At 48.0% G+C, this 17,078-nt stretch overlaps 2 protein-coding genes across 6 annotated transcripts in view; one reads left to right on the forward strand and one right to left on the reverse strand.

Annotated features, from left to right (window-relative positions):
- Window positions 1-6,922, forward strand: part of TTC1 (tetratricopeptide repeat domain 1) — a 35,062-nt gene extending 28,140 nt beyond the window's left edge. The window contains exons 7-8 of one of the 2 annotated variants that reach the window (XM_024576987.4): window positions 2,126-2,180; window positions 6,322-6,922. In XM_024576987.4, the coding sequence (XP_024432755.1) occupies window positions 2,126-2,180; window positions 6,322-6,455 (189 nt within the window). In that variant the 3' untranslated portion in view covers window positions 6,456-6,922. Of the gene's footprint in view, window positions 1-434; window positions 1,172-2,125; window positions 2,181-6,321 lie in introns of those variants that run through there. The other variant, XM_024576988.4, reaches the window with a different exon arrangement.
- Window positions 6,923-14,279: 7,357 nt separating this feature from the next.
- Window positions 14,280-17,078, reverse strand: part of PWWP2A (PWWP domain containing 2A) — a 34,009-nt gene continuing 31,210 nt past the window's right edge. For 3 of the 4 annotated variants that reach the window (XM_053926147.1, XM_053926146.1, XM_053926145.1), the window contains one exon: window positions 14,280-16,415. In XM_053926147.1, coding sequence (XP_053782122.1) covers window positions 16,402-16,415 — 14 coding nt within the window. In that variant the 3' untranslated portion in view covers window positions 14,280-16,401. The remainder of the gene's footprint in view (window positions 16,416-17,078) is intronic. The other variant, XR_008427061.1, reaches the window with a different exon arrangement.

The raw sequence follows: 17,078 nt of genomic DNA on the forward strand, positions 1-17,078 counted from the left end.
CGATTTCCGGTCAGGGCACATCCCTGGGTGTGGGTGCGATCCCCCGTTCGGCGCGTGCGGGAGGTAACTGGTCAGCGCTTCTCTTTCACATTGGTGTTTCTCTCTCTCCCCTCTTGTTAACAAGAATTCTATTTCATTGTTATCTCCTGTAGTTATACTACAGTTCAGACCAAAGTGAGTCTTAGTGTTATAGGTAATACGTTTCTGGTTTTCTACCCATCCTTATTCAGTCTCCAAGTTTTTATTTATTGTCATCTGCCCAACACATTCGCAATTGAATGTATCCCAAAGTAACCTTCTTACCTTTCTTAATGACTTCTGTTTTTATTCCTGATGCTACACATCCTTTTGCTTCCAAATGTTATAATATTTTTATGTCAGTTGCAAATTAACTAAATGTTACTGCTTTCCCCCCGCCTTAAAAATAACTGCAGGTTTGTAATCACCTTTAACACTGCCCTGTCATTGTCCCTGATGCGCAGACCAGGCTTTGCTCTGAAGGACGTGCTACTAAACTGGATGTGCCTGTTGTTATCCCAGAATAATGCGCGATCAGAGACATTTGAGAGACACTGGCTGCAACTAGGCGCTTTCTTCGCTGCCAGACTTCTCAGAGAGCCACTAGGTGGGGAGGCCTGTCGGGAACCCCGCTGTGCAACAGCGAGACCGCAGGCCAGCGGGCCGGTGGAAAGCCACAGACAAGTTTTATTTCAGCCAACTTTTTGTTTCCAGTGAAGCCACTTACCAACACTTTAAAACAGGGTGATTTTTAATAAATAGATAAAAATCGAAGCAGACTCTTGAAAATACATTGGAAGATGCGGACATACTGGATTCTGCTTAAACTCCAGGACGGGGTGTTTGGGGCTCCAGTCCCACTGCCGGCCGCACCCCACCCTGCCCCGTCCTCCAGTCCTGGTCCTCATTCACATTCCCTGCCTGGCGCTGCTCTGCAGGGCTTCCCACTCATCTCAAGGAATGGCTCTTCCACCCAGCAGACCTAAGAAATGTCAGCTGGTCTGTCTGCACTCATATCTGGGCAGTTTGAGGCTCTGTTTGTATACGTACTGGAGGTGAAGTCCTTCTACAACACCAGATCTTTTGTCTGTCTGGAACCGGGGTATGGGAGACAGCCTGGTTTGGATAATTAAAATTCACAAGCAACTGAAACCAGTTTTAATCCTTTATTTGACTTTTAACCTATCTCTGAATGATGGTAAGATTGACTAGATTTGACACGAGGAAAGGGAATGCTTGAAATCTTGGCCAGATTCTTGCTAGCCTCTATCCTTGTCATATTAGTTTTAAGCCTTTTATGAAAGGAAGCCTTTTATGCTAGTTATGCACGTAAAGGATTTTATTTTAAATTATTATAACTGAGTTGTTACTGGCATCTCAGAGTACTCGGGGCCAGTTGCAGAGCTCAGTGACCATAGGAGTCTCTGAACTAGATCAGTGGTTCTCAGCCAGGGACAATTTGGTTCCCGGGGACATCGGGCAGGGTCTGGAGACACTGTTAGAACCGGGAGGGCGAGGGTGGGGTACTACTGACCTCTCAGTGGGTAGAGGCCAGGGGTGCCCTCAGCACCGTCGTGCACAAGACAGCCCCCTGCCAGCCAGGAGCTGCCCGGCCCAGAATGCCCGGAGTGCCACGGCCGACCGACCCTGAGCTAGATGACCATTTAGCATCATCCACTATTGATCTAACCCTTTCTCAATAAATTAGATTGGATAAAGAAAAAGACTTCAAGTTTAAAAAAATATGTAAATGAGCAAAACCCCTGAAAATACAAATACCACCCATAATCTCACCACCTAAGCGTACATACTACTGTGAACTTATGGTAGGTTTTCTGCTTTTTCAGACTGTTTTTGTGTATATATTTGTTCACCACGTTTTTGATGGAGGCTTGCTCGGCCGCGTGGCCAGGAAGCGGGCAGAGAGCTCCTGCCTTCGTGCCGCTCGCCCACACGCGAGCCTCGGGGTGTTCCGCAGCCGCGCGTCTGCTCGTCCTTCCCTCACTTTCGCGTTAGTGTTTCACAGTTTTCAAATTCAGGGTACAGCTCAGGCTTATTTTGGGTTTTTGTTTTTTTTTACCTACCCGTTTCTCCTCTTTCCCCTCAGAGATTACCTAAGCAAATCGAAGAACGAAATGAAAGACTAAAGGAGGAGATGTTAGGTGAGTTTGCTTCCCTTACCCTCTCTTGACCATAAGTAGCCGGGAGCAGGGGGTGGGGACGGCGGTGTTTCTGTTCACTGCAGGCAAACACAACAGGCAGAAGCGACTTCCGCGCCCTTTATTTGTTGTGGGCAGCAGTTCTGTGGGGCTGGCGCGTTCTTAGCTGTTTTTACTCCAGAAGGATCGCCGTGGTGTACAGAGGGTGTCAGCTTTCCAAACCAGGCTGCCATTTTATTTTCCTTGGAAAATGTCCCTGCCTTCAAGGTGCAAACCCAGCTCAGTCCCAGCCTGGGTGCCAGCAACCCATTCCAGATCAGGAGTGTTGTACAAACAGCTGAGTGTCTGCACTGAGTAAAGACGTCAGGCTCCAAGTCCCCGTCAGACCCGAGGGCAGTGCTGTTTCGGAAATGCATGGACTCTCTGTGAAAGGGCAGGAAGCAGGAGGGAGTGGGGAGGGGAAAGGGCCGTGGGTGGAGGGTAGGGTAAATGGGTACTTTGGTCCATGTTTTAGTTAGTTCTCTTATTTGCCGAAGCAGGTAGTTGGAGTAGTTGGAGAACCCCTCTCAGGAACAGTCTGCTTGACCAGGGGGAGTTCAGTTCCTGACCGGAGAGCCGTCCGGCACATTCCGCCTGAAACCTGTGTGGTACCTCCCTGCTCAGTATCGGCTCTGGGGTCTCCCTTCTGAGTATTTTCCAAATTGCATGTGAGCTACATTGAATGCATTGTAGTCACATAGGCCTAAAGGATAAATTATGTACAGTAAATTGAGCCTGGCCATCTCTGACCTCGGGGCAAGGGTTTCCAGAGGATGAGAACAAGTTCCCCAGCCGTTTGCTCTGACAGCAGAGTTGGCTGAGGAGAGGCCGTGAACCTGGACGGTCCATAGCCCCGACCTGCTGGCTGGACTGGGACTGCAAGGAGAGCTGCTCCAGACGTGGGCAATTTCTAGAGCCTTCCCCAGTTTTTCCCCAAAAGGCTCTTACCCTAATTTACCTATTTAATTAAACTTTATGCAATGTTTGAGCAGAAAAATTATTTTGGAGGTACTCTTTTATCAAAGAAGAGTGAAAAGAGCATTTTCTCTCGTATTCTAACTATGATGCCTTATTTTAGCCACAAAAAAATAAGCATTTGCATTTAGCTGAGCTGGATTTCACACTGAATGAGCGACTTCATGAAGGCCACAGTGGACGTGGAGTGGACGCTTGAGCGCTGGTCTCTAGGCATTGTCGCTGTTTTTGAGCCAGTAGGAGACCGTAAGGGGTGGGTGCGGACTGAGCCCTACTGCATTGTCAGGTCCAGCTGGAGCCCAATCTTCCATCTGTCCCTGTCACTGTAAATTCTAATGAGCCGAGGCTTCCTGTCTCGTGGCTTTGGGTTTTGCGTAGATTGTTCCCTTCATGTGAAATATGCACGTTGAATTCATTCTGTCAGTTGCTTCCGTAATGAAATCTCCCATCAGACTTAAACAACTTAAGTTGCTTGGTAAGTAACGTGTCAGTTCGTTGTTACACAGTAATACTGTGAATAGCTAGGCTCTCACTCTCTCTGAATATAAGGGCTGTGAGTGAAATACTCCTCACAGGGATCTCCGCCCCACAGGAGCTTTCTGCCGCCCTGCCCTCCCTATTGTGGGTGACGTGGCGGCGGTTCCCGTGCGCTGAGGTCTGGGAGGACAGTCGCTCTGAGTGCAGGGCTACACCACTTCCCTAGAAGAGGAGCAGGCTTTTCACAGCAGACACATGATGTTTAGTGTTTGTTTCTGTGGGAACGGTGGCTTCTGCTGGTGGACTGCTTGGTGTCATTTGTCAGTTTACAAAGTTATGTGATTATTTAACAAAATGAGCTCTTATTTAGGTTTGTTCCATAATCTTTGACTTGCTCTTTCCTTTCTCTAACTTCACCTCCTTTTTGTTAGAAGGAAGACCTGTCGCCCCCATCCCCCCGCCCCCAGCCTTGGGTAGCACACACTTGTCCCTCCCTTCCTGGCCTTTGGGTCACGGATTCCGTCAGAACAGGAGTGGGCAGCGGGCGGCAGGAGTCTCAGTGCCGCAGGCCTTGCTGAGCACAGCACGGCCACGCTGGCCTCAGATCTGAGGAAAGCAGTCAGCGACCGAGTGTTCGTGTTTGTCTTTGTCTCTGGGAAGATTATCCCCGTGGCCCTGAGAGCCAGGGAATGTCAAGTTTGAAAGGACCTGAGGGGCGTGTGTGGTCGATGTGATGAGCTGCAAACAGGTGCCCTGGACAGAGGACCTCAAGGGACTCGGGGTTCTTTTGTTTGTTTTGAGCAACTGGTGGTACTGGTGATCGATGCCGTTACTGGTCTTTGCTCTCATCTGGCGATCTTCACATTTTTAAAAATAATAGAACTTTGTTTTAAAAAAATTGTGTATGAGCCCCGGCTGCCGTGGCTCAGTTGGTTGGGCATCGTCCCACAAACCGAAAGGTCTCTGGTTTGATTCCCGGTCGGGGTTCACACGTGGGTTGCGGGTTCAGTCCCCAGGTGAGATGCAAACAGAAGGCAGCCAGTCCATGTTTCTCTCTCACACTGATGCATCTCTCCCTCTCCTCCTCTCTCCCTTCCCCTCTCTAAAGTCAAAAATTAAAATGTAAAAAATCACATATGAAACCATTAGAAAACAAGAAGTATTTTATCTGTATAAATTGAAATGCATGTCACTTATAATGAAGATAGGTAGGCAAATAGTAAAACATTTCAAAGGAAAACTGATGGGACAGTTTCAGGAGAGCTGGGTGGGGGAAGGCGGTTCCCTGGGGGGAGGTTCTGTCCACAGGAGGGGACGAGGGGGCTGCTCGCGGGCAGCTCTGCTGGGAGACCAGGAGCCGGAGCTGACGTGGGTCTCCGAAGGAGTGTGGATTACAAATAGACAGGGTTATGGGATGAAGACTGTTGTCACCGTCATTTGCAAATTGTTTTATCCTGTGTCCTGGCCCAGCCGTGAAATCTCAAACAAGTAGAATAGTCTCCTATTAGAGTTTTCTATTCAAACAAGTAAGAATAGAGTCTTCTTACAAGAAGGCTGTATGTAAGTTTGCGGTTCTTCCGCGATCTCCTGTCACCTCAGTGTGTTGGACTGTGGGGGAGAAGACAAAGCCATCTGCTTTCTCCGGGAAGTAACTCGGGCTGCCTGTCGCGCCATCTAAGAGGGACGCTCCTCCCAGGCAGCCCTGGCCCCCTGGTCACTAGAAAGGGCTGTTTTCAGTTAGTTTCTAATACCAGTCTTCTGATCAAGACCCCGCTCACCAGCAACAACGCAAGTCACCTTTCGAAGCTGCTTCTCAAAATACAGTGCCCAGACCAGCCTCACTTGAGAGCTTCTCCGAAAAGGCACGTTCTCCAGCCCAGTTGGAGGCCCGCTGAACCAGAAATTGAGGGTGGTGCCCAGCACCCTGCGTTGTAACCCCCTGGGTGTTTCTGATGCACACACTGAGTTTATGCACCGCTGTTGGGAGGTGTGATTGCTGTGGGAGCCAAAAGCAGAGTGGGGCATGGCCACAGCCGTGATGTGGCGAGGAGTGGCTGGCGCTCAGCAGCTCTGCCCTGAGAGCTCCCTGCTGGGCAGAAGCAGGCATGTCACCGAGTTTTATCATTCCCTCCTTGAGCTGTGGCTACAGCAGAGAAAAAATACAAAGTAGACCCATCGAAGGACACAGGCTCTGGGATGAGTGGTGGCCAGATCACCCGCTGCTGAGCGGAATTAGAGTCAGCAAGTGGCTGCTGCTGTGTTACAGGGAACAGACTTGAGGGGACCTCTGCCCTCACTGCCAGGCAGCCGGGCTTTGGCAGGGTGCCTTCATTCCCCGGGGAGCAGCAGGTGGTCTGGCGACCACTCATCCCAGAGCCTGTGTCCTTCAGTGGGTCTGCAGTTCGGACAGGGAGCCCGGCTCTCCTGGGAGCCAGCTGGGCCCCATCACGCTCACCTGCACGGGCGAGGGCTCCAGGCTGGACAGCGGCAAAGGGACTGCACTCCCGAGGGGGAATGGGGACTGTGGTGTCATCGTTCTAAAAGCAGGAGGCTCTGTAACTACCAGGAGTTACTCTCTATTTTGTAATCAGACAGGAAGGCCCGCTTCTGTCCATTCCCTGTATTCACTTGAGTTTCTGCTTTTACCTTTCAGGTAAACTAAAAGATCTTGGGAACTTGGTTCTCCGACCTTTTGGACTCTCCACAGAAAATTTCCAGATCAAACAGGATTCCTCTACTGGCTCCTACTCCATCAATTTTGTTCAAAATCCAAATAACAACAGATAACAAAGATAACAGTAGCTTTTAAAGCAGGCTAGTACGTTGTGTGCGGCTTGCTGTTAGCTGCCATGTTTACCTTCTAAAAGCATCTTATCTCAAAGATAGGCTCTCCAGTGCAGCCCCGCGCTCCCTGCCCCGGTTCAGGATGGGGAGCACGGCGCTGCTCCTGCCATGAGCCTCATTTGATTTCCATTTTAATTGGTGTCCGCGCAGCTGCCGTCCTTGGTTCTGGCTGGCCTTTGTTGTGTCCAGGATGGAGCCTGTTTGTGGCTGACCTCCTGAGCCGTGCGATCACGCAAGCCCAGACGCGGTCTCTCTTGGACCGAGCGAGCCTGCTGGTCGGAGACCGCCCAGATGGGACTGATGGGGTCCTGCCTGCTGCCCCTGCTCCCCGATCGCGCACGCTGCCCAGGCTGCCGTGCGTGGGCTCCTGATTCACTCTGTGGTAATAAACGCTTTCTGTGATGGTCTGAGCGGATTGTGAACTTTGTGCCCCTAACCACAGCCGAAGGGGAAAGCTTCCCTGGCTCTGGGAGCAGCGCTGCTTTCGGGCAGTGCTCCTGAGTGCGACTGGGTTCCACAAATCTGCCCAAAGTCTGAGTCGCCACCGTGAAGATGACCTTGAAGAGTTGACCACTCTGCCACGCACCGGAACTCAGAAACCACCTCACAAGCTTTGGGCCTCTCCAGGTCTGCGCAGATACTTGTGATGTCATTTTCATTTTGACCAAGCATCTAGCTTAATAATTCCAACTTAAAATAGCTTCATTCAGGAGTGGTGGTATGTGAATCCCAAAACAAAGCCTTTTTTTTTTTTTTTTAACTTACTGACTTTTTTGAGAGACAGACGTTGATTTTGGCGTTCAGTTTATTTGTGCATTCCTTTGTTGGTTCTTGTGTGTGTGTGTCAGAGATGGAGCCCACAACCTTAGTGTATCAGGACAGTGCTCCAGCCAACCAAGCTACCCAGCCAGGGCCCCAAACCCTTGTTTTTTAGGTTACGCAAACACAGAGGTCCCAAAAGTAGTTTGTGGTCGTTTGTATTCATTCACTGACGCTGGTGAGAAGCTTTCCGTCGCTCTGGTTTGATGTCAGAGGGCGGTGACGCGCAGCTTCCTCTCAAATGGGGTGCGTGCGGGATCTTGTAAGCGAGGTGCAGCAGTCCCACCCCCGAGTTAGGGGTTGTGCCAGTTCTTTGATCTGCCCTACAGAGCCCCCTAGTCTGTGTTGGTGTGTGATGGCGGAATGATGCGCAGTGTTGACTCTGGTTTGCTACGCTTGTCTCCCAGATCGAGGTAAATTCTTCATAGAGTTTACGAGGGGAGAAGGAGAAAATGGTGAGTGTTGGTTTGCTGTCTTTATGGTAAGTCTGACATCTAATTTTCCCGAAAGGTGCGAGTGAGGACGCCCGCATGTTGTACAAAAATCTTGGCTGGAAGCCGCGGGACCTGGCCATTGCCCGTGGGTGTCCCTGCGCAGCCGAGCTCGGCCAGAGCGGTGGTCCTCGGTGGTCCTCGGAGCTCTCGGCCTCGGGACCGCTTCCCACTCGGCATTTACAGAGCATTTGGCTCCTGTGGGTTATAGCTGTTGCTATTTACCACCTTAGACATTTAAACTGAGAAATTTCTTAATATTTAGTTAATTCCTTTAAAAAAATACATTTCAAGTTAATATATTTTTAGAAAAATATCCAAAGCAAAAGAACTTTTTAATAAGTGACATTTTACATTTTTGCAGATCTGTTAAATGTGAGGCTTGAAAGAAGATTCTGTCAGCATCTGTACTATTTGTCACAATATGTCACGTAGTCTGGAAAATTCTCCTGCCTACTGATGACAGGATGAATGAAAAAAGCAAATAATCCCTCAGTAATACTATGAATATATTAGGAAACGGGCTAAGGTTTGGGCTGAGATTCCAGAAAGACCAGCTGAGCTCCAAGGAATAGGAGATGGACTTGTGTGCCTGGGAAGAGCACGGCCCTCTCCCTGCCCTTCCCTGCCACCCTCCTGAAATCTTCCAGGATGCTGAGCAAGGCCTGCGTTCAGTTCTGATGAGTGGGCCATGTAAGGCACCTGGAAAGGAAAGAAATGGAATCTAAGTAGGTGTGAGTTTACTTAAGCCAAGAAGTTTTTATCTACACTGTTACTTCTCTGCTGCTGAAATCTGGAAGAAGAGGTGAAGATGCAGATCTTTTGAACACTTGACAATAGATAAACCTTGAAGCAGTTGAAAGTAGGCGTCAGTGTAAGGGAGGAAGGTGGCCTGTATTTGCCTGCTGTTGCCGAGACGTGTGGTTTCAAGTACTGTGACGCCTTTCTCCAACCAAAACCAGTGTGCCAGAATTTACTTTGAGGGTAGTCAGTGTGACACTGTATACACTCTTATTCCAACAGTATTACAGTGGGTCAAAATAATTTTGAATCTCCTTCTAGAATATTTCTGAAGACTCAGACTGTTGTTTTGGGGTTGTTTTTTTTTTAGTATGATTATTCCCTGTCTGTCCCCACGAGTAGACCAAGAGCTCCTAGAAGGCAAGGGCCCTGTGTATATTCAAAACAGCACCAGCACCTGCCGCTCCCTGGAAACTTAGTAAAGCAGTATGAAAGGACGTTCCTCAAGCAGTCTCAGTGTGAACCGTAGCTACCCAAAAGTCTCCCGGTTCCATGTTCTTTCTTTTAGCACCTGTGTTTTCAGATGTGTCCTTTGCTATTAATTGTTGTGTTACCTCAAGATAAGTAGAAACTAGTCATCTTTCTCAAAATTTTCATATCCAGCAGGTGATTCAAATGTCAGCTTAGTTTATGTGCTATTTCCACCTTCCAGAGAATGGGGTGGAAAGCAGTGAAAGGCGCCCTGCTGTCTTCACCAAGTCAGGGCCCATGGGTGGATCTGGGACCCCATGCATTGCTCACGACGGCCTCAGCACCCTGCTCGGGGGCCCAGTTACCTTTCTGCGGTGGGGGCTGTTCTGATGGCATGCTGCTGTTCTGGCCGCTTTGGGCGGCTCAGCTGGGTTTCTCAAGTGAATCCTGTAAAGAGAGTCAGGCGAGCCCACCATGTGTAGCCAGCCATGTAGGATGTCCTCAGATGCTGAACATGAACCTGGCTTCTAAGTATGTCTTCTGTGGTTTTCTTAATTGCGAGAACATTGATTTGTTATTCTCCTTGCTTACCTATGCACCCATTGGTTGATTCTTGTATGTTCCCTGACCAGGGATCTAACCCACAACCTTTTATCGGGATGACACTAGCCAACTGAACTACCCAACCAGGTCTTTTCTGTGGGTTTTTTTTTTAATTTTCATGTTTGCATCTTGGATATTTGCAAGGATTTGTCTTGAGGCTTTCAGAAGTCCCCAACTTGTCCTCCATTCTCCCACACTTGCATTGCCCCTTGTACTCTATGTCCACTGTCCCTTCGCCGCCTCTCCCACTCACATGCGCGGCTTTCCCAGTCACTGGGGCCTCTGCACGAAGCTGGCCCGGAGAATGGGACTATTACCACAACCAGGTCGTGGCCGGCGGTGGTTTTCCTGTACAGATGTGCATCACGGATCTGAGCTGTGGTTAAATTCTGTTCTAAAAAATCCAGCCTCTTTTCTAAGAACTCTGACTTTGCACGTGTTTCCCTTCCAGCACAAGCAGCGCGGCTGGGTTTTTTCTGTCCTCTTGCCCCATGACTCACCCCCACATATCCTATCGCCTTACAAGTTACTGTGCTTATAGGAAGAGAGACTTACTACACCAGGCAGAGATGTGGAGGCTGCGGAGTGGCCGAACCCACTAGAGCTAATGACCCGAACATTGCAGCCTGGGGCCTGCATCTGCATCTGAGCTTCAGTACAAGGACAAGACCTCACACTTCGGACCTCAGAGTTGCTCAGGTATAGTCAAGGCACAAATGTTTGCTTAATCCATAAATGACAGGCATATTTCCAACAATATTTTGTGTAGTTGAAGGTAGGGAACCACTTTAGGAAATGCTGCTAGGCCAGGAGATTGTTTCTGGTGCCCCTCAGGTCTCGGAGCTGGCCTCTGGACCACTGCTGAAACACAGTTCACACGGCGTGAAGCTGGATTCCAGACTGACTAACAAAGAGCAGATGCATTTTACCATCTGAATAGAATCCTGGGATGGGAAGCAGGCAGCACGTGTTAAATGTAAACCTGACTGTAAATGTATTTGCCAGGGTTGTCTGATGCCCAAAGCTAAGCAGACCTGCAAATCTTGTCTTTTACAAACTGGTTTAGCAAACCTTGGAATGTTGAAGGGAAGGCTCTGATAGGAGACTAAGGAAAATAGGAACAGCCGTGCAAGTTAATGATTGCTTTTATCTCTCTGGCAAAGATCTTTGAAGGGAAAGGTCCAATAACCCTCAAGACCAGGTACACATCTGAGACACTGCATAGGACAGGAAAAACCACTGAGTTAAGCCCCTGTCTCCTCTCCTTCATTATCCTCAGCTCACCTCTGAAATAAGGGGGAAGACTGAGCTGCAGGAGCTCAGTCTCGCAGATGACTGCTGTTCGTGTGCTTTCTGCGACCACTTCCCTCTCACTGCCCTGCCTCATCCCTCCCTTTCTTCTTCAGGCATTGAACTCTAATGCTCCTGTCGGTGTTTATTGTGTACTTGGTGCCCACTCCCACCTTCGAAATTCCTCCTCGGGTCGACTCCAGTGATACGTCCTTTTCAGCCTGCCCCCTCTACTGCGCTAGTCTCAGACTTGGTCCTTCTGCCACATGGATTTCCTTTCAAAGGAAGTATGTGCATGTTGTACCCGGAGTGGCTAGAAAGTCTGTTCCTTCAGAGAACTGCACTATTAAAGCTGTACAGGGAAAGGTGGTGATCATTTCCAACCCCTTCCTGTATCCTGTGGGGAGCTGCCCTGAGCCCACGCTACACTGAGTCCCCTCACGCTCCCCAGAATGTGAAAGGATCACTGGGTACCCGCCAGCCCAAGAGGCGTGGCTAGACCAACCGAAGAGCATCAAAACCGCTTACAGATTAGTGAGGCTGCCCTCGTGTTTCAAAGCATCAAAAATTTCCACCTTCCTGACTCTTTAAGTTGGTGATTGTTGAAATAAGGGAGGAGTACACAGGATTTGCTATACTAGTGTACCTTTACAAATGTATAAGCCTTTCAGTTTTCTTCTGATTTTCCAACCCTCTGAGGTCTGCCAGCTAGGAGTCAGCTCCATCACACAGGCGTGAAGTTCCATCAGCCATAACTAGAACAGGACTCCCTATCTTCCTTTTCCTTTCCTCAAGCGGACACGGGAAGCTCACGTTTCCCACTTTGCTAAAGCGGGGCTTGCCACCCCTCTGCCAGGGAAGCCCACTGCTAACAGTCTGTGCCTGTGAGTCAGTCCCAGCTACTAGTTTCTGGCTTCCTGAAAATATGGCCTACCCAGGTGGGAACCCGTCAGGCACTGGGGCTCCTAAGTTATCAAGAATCACAACAGATAGGAAGGGAAACAACCCAAAGGCTGATCAGGAAACTCAGTTCCAGCCGTGAGGTGCTGAATCTGAAGGTCCTGTGACCTCACTGTGGGACTCTGTGCCAGGCTGAGGTCTGTATCAGACACCCCACCTGCACTCAGCAGGCGGCCGCCTCGGCGCACAGGTGCCCTCCAACTCCCCAGATGCAGAAAGCCACACATGTACATGCCTGGAGGCACACGAGAGACAGAAGTCCTCGGGGAGGCCAGGGAATGGAGTGAGCTGAAGGGAGCTGTGGACGCTTGAGAGGACGGAGGCTTTGGTGGGCTCCCCGACACTTGGTCTCGAGTACACAAGACTGTTTTGTAGGGAGGCTTTTGATGGCCCCCAGAATAGGATGTGCTATTTGCAACTTTTGCCTCATGAAGTTACCTGGAAGGAAAGGTCTGATGATTTCCTAGGGCTGTGTGACATTCTGATTGCATTCTGCCATTGGCAGAGTTGGCATCAGAGGCTGCAGTTACAGCTTCAGCTTGTGTACAATAGCTTTTCCAGGCCATCATTTGCCCCAGATGGTAGAACAGCTGCGTTTAGGTGTGTGAGGGACCGCCCCCATTGCTGTTCCCTGTAAGGTGGTTTTGTGTCTTACCGAAGCCCTGGCTGGGCTCTTCGGGGGCTATGACACATCAGGACCGGTCTGCCTCGTCACATGGGATACAGGTACCTTCTTTAGAGTACAGGTTTCTGCTTTAGACTCAGGAGCCACAGGAATTAGGGCCTGAGCTTTAGAGAGAATTCAGAAATGTGAGATTATCAAAGATTTCACTCAAGGAAAATCCCCGTCTCCCGTGTTTAGGGTCTTGGCCAAGTAGGAACTGAAGGGCTTGTTGAGTGAGACCCCTTTTTTCCACACCCCATTTTGGCCAGTGCTGTCCATGAGGAAGTTCACTGATAGAACTAAGAACCCTTGTCTCTACCTTAGACTAAACGCAGTTCCTCGTATAGAAGCATCTTCCTTTTAACATATCACCAACTCGCTTTCCCTCCTTTACGTTAAAAGCTTCTACTCACGTGCCTCTCACAGGGGAATGAGGAAAGAGCTAATCCCCAAAGTGTTCTTAACTCAGGGACAGTGACCTAGTCACTTCCTTCCTCTGGCAGTATTCCTGAACTGTATCTTCTTTCATCCCAGATTCATTACCTTATTGAAATCCAAGCAAAGGAGTTGTTAGGCCATGAAATTTCATAAGCAGAGACTTACAGGACCCTCATCAGTAGAGAAAAGTATGCTTTAAAAACGCTGTGCTCTACTCAGAGCACTAAGGGAAGCATCGCTGAAAAGGGAAACGAGCTATGGATATAAAAGCAGCAAAGCCGTCCCTGCCTACAATGCCTATTTGCAAGGGCAGCCCCACCTCGCCGGGGAGGTGCCGGCGCAGTCCACGCATGACTCCAGGGCAGGGACTTGAGTCTCCTCACCTGAAGAGGGCACCGGGAAGATCCCAAGTGTGTGCAAGGGTTTCATCACTCGTTCCCTGCATCTCGGAGGAGGAGTTGTGTCTAGACGCACACTGGCGCACACACAGGGCACCTTCAGGCACTGGGGGTGAGCGGGCAGCCTCATCTGGGCCTAAAGCTAATGAGCTCATGGCTTGTTCACCTCCCCTGGTCCTCTCTCCCTCCCTCATCAATAGTGGGAAGCTTGAGGAAGAAGAGGTATTACCAGAGCCAGATTCCAGTGGCCTCCTTTTTACACTCACTCACATAGGCTGAAATGGGAGAATGTTTGATTATTGAAGACTCCATGTATACTCTGGAACAACAGGCAGCCTTCCAAAGGCTTGCTTTATACAAACTGGGGGCGGGGGTGGGGACTGACTGACCTAAGTTTTTGGATCAGGCTAAGAAACCTCAACTGGTAGGTTGTAAGAGGCTAACTTTTTCCTGAGTATTTCTGGTCAAATAACTTGCCCTCCCTTTCATATTACATATGCTGGGCTTTTAAAGAAGCAACCATTTATCTGTAAAGACAGGACTCCTTAAAATTGACACATCAAACCCCACCAGCAGACGTTTGTTTAATTACATCCAACCCCGAAGGGTGTGCTGCCCCCGTGAGGAAGCGGTCCTGTTTGTGCACAGGGCCTCACGCCCCGGCCTCCCTCCAGCCTCAGTAACGATGGACCTACAGGCTCTCCAAAGGAAGCAATGCCGCTTGAAACAGCTCTCCAAAAAAACCCAGCAGCTCTCCGAAGGACAACTAGTGGTTGGATTCTAATAGTTAAAAAAATAACCTTTAAAACTTAACTCCTAAAACGTAAACAGTCTTTAGGTAACTAAATCTTTAAAAATATGAAGACTTTATTGGATAAATGTTACACAACATTCTTTAACATTTATGTCTCAGCATACTTTAGATGAGAAACAATTTTTGTCATTCAAGTCTACAAAATGAAATAGGCTTCTGAAGATTTGAAATGCAGACAAAGGTAGCATGAAGCAAAGCTTAAATATTAAGCAACTAAAGCAATGAAAGTGAAATAGCAACATGGCATATCTAGATTTTAAATACCACTGTTTCATTTTTTTTAAAATGAAAATCTGGTTTATAATAAAACATCCTTGAGAATTTGTCATGAGAAAAAAGTTAGGTATTTAAAACCTGATCTCAACTCTTTTGCCTTTTTCTTACACGCGTTGGTCATTCCCATCACTCAGAACAAATAACTAAAGCTTAACTGAAACACAGTCCACCCTGACTCGGGGCCGTCTGGGTGGAAGGGAGCCTGAAAGGTGCTGTGGCGTCGGCACAGCCTCGGACAGGGCAGCCAAGCCTGCGCCCCAGAGCTGCGGGGTCGGCGTGGCAGAAGGAAGTGCCGTCTTCAGACTCCCAGCTGGTGTAGTTCCTGAGCTGGCTTCACAGGTGTACTGACTTCGTGATAAATACTTTCCCAAAAAGACAATTTTAGAAAGCCATCAAAACTTTTAATTACTTACAGTGTAATTAGGATTTGCATTGAACTCACAGAAGCAAGACTGCCTACCTTTTCCTCCTGATTGGTAAAGCAAATCCTTGGTCAGGTATATTAAATGTTCTGAAACTCACCCAGACCTTTTAGGAAGCCTGAGTGTGGAGCCAAATGATTCCAAACGTCCAGTGAGTATGGAAAGTTTAAACATTTAAGCCAAATGCTCAGTTATCTGTTATGTAGCTTCAAATGATTTGTTTTTTGGCATTTTTTTCTTTTTTTGTATTAAGTAATCAATAAGGATTATCTTTCTGGTTTAAAAAATAAATCAAGTATTACCACTAAAAAACTTGTTTTATTATTATTAAAAGTACGGCACCATCAAATATAAAATGCCTTAAAAATGTAGTACTAACAGGTCAATCTGGTTTCTCATTGTTTTCTGCACTCAATAAAAAAGAAATTTCTTTTAAATATGTAGTTTCCAAAGACAGAGACATCACGACCTCCATTACTAACATGCTCTGCTCTTGAAAAGCCCGAGGCCACCCTCAGGGGCCTGGTTCCTGCCGCTTGTGTCCCAGGCCGAGGCCCACCTGACACCGGTAAGAGCACTCCGATGGAAGGAGGGCTCTCTGTGGGGAGGACCACGTCAGATTTCAGATTTGTCACCATTTCTGATCCAGATGGAATTAGTAATGGTAGGAGAAATAAAAGCCTTTCCAGCTCAGTAGATTTAAAAACTAGCTCTCAGAGTATACATTATCACTCCAAGATCAACACTAGCCTATCTACTTTGACTCAGAATTTAAAAGTATGTCCTTATGCAAATGTGCACAAAATGTTAAAATACTGGTGTCAAATAAATACATCTTAATATGTTCTAACAAGCAAACATATATTCAAGGTAATACAGCCCTGCTTTATCAAAGAAAGAAAAGATCCAAATTTTCAGGGTGAGGTGGGGGTACCTTGCCATCCTTTTAGTACAAAGTCAAACCTTTCCTGTTGTCTCCACTGGGCACCCTGAAGGAAGCATGGGCCTCGGCATGTGTCACTATGCAGTCTCACAGGCGAGCCATTTCAGAAACGCCTTTGCTCGTTATGCACTGAGTAACACAAACCTTGGAGAAAGCACAGAGTTTTAGTATGAAAGGTAATTCAGCATCTCTGCCGTCATCCCATGCCTTTTGGCCTGTCCAAACTACTCTGATAAGAACTTCATAATCAGAAGTCGGTCAGGGATTCTTCACACATAAAATTCAAACGAGTTCTTTGCGCATTTCACATCAGTCTTGTCATCTCATGCATAATTTATTGCAATAGTTTATATTTTAGAAAATATTCCCCTAATACCTTTTCTTCGGTTTAATATAGCACGATTTGCAGGTGCCCCTTTAGAGACTGGGTTTCGACCACTGCCTGAACATTTTACTTCTTAGTGCAGCTTTAAAAGCCTGAGTCCCCCATTTCACTCGATCCTGGTGCTCCGGTGTTCCCTGTGTCACTGTGGGACAGGTCCATGCGCCCAGCGGCCTGCTAGTGTCTTTGTGCTGCAACAGAAGAAAAGGAAGTTAAGCACAAGTAATTTCATGAGAAAAGTGATGTCCTTGTTTAAATGAAGCCCTGTATAGATTGTGGGATCACACCTGATTTCTCTTAAAAACCAGTTAAACTTTGACTTTTTTTTTTTTAAACCACTTAACTGCCATCTTCACATAATCAATCTGCACTTGAAAATTGCTAACGAAGGGAATTTCAGCTTTGTTCTTTCTACTGCCACTTCACAGCTTACAAGACTAAGCTTTGGGAGTCAGCTTAGCGGCTGTGGACTGCTGGGAAGTTGCAGCAGCCTTCCTTTAGCATAGGCTACCTACGGGCAGGCTTAAGAAGCAAATTTACATACAAAACCCGGTTACATAAAAATCGGCTGCAGATCGCACTGCACATGTGCAAAGAGCAAAAAAAAAAGGAGGGTGGGTGTTGCCTCCCCAGAGGAAGACACAGCACATCAGAAGGCATCAAGAGCACCACGTTGCTGCTGGAAGACAACTGCACACTTGCTAGACTGAGCATAGCCTTGTTAAGCAAGCAAACATCAGCAGAGGCACTCTGACACAGACCTCCCACAAAAAGGACTCTGAGCAGAACATCTAGAAAGGACAAGGCTTATGAAAATTACTGCCAAATGGCAGGACCAGAATGCCTACTGTTCT

This window comes from Desmodus rotundus, chromosome 6 (genome assembly GCF_022682495.2).
Source record: "Desmodus rotundus isolate HL8 chromosome 6, HLdesRot8A.1, whole genome shotgun sequence".
In the NCBI taxonomy this organism is placed as follows: domain Eukaryota; kingdom Metazoa; phylum Chordata; class Mammalia; order Chiroptera; family Phyllostomidae; genus Desmodus; species Desmodus rotundus.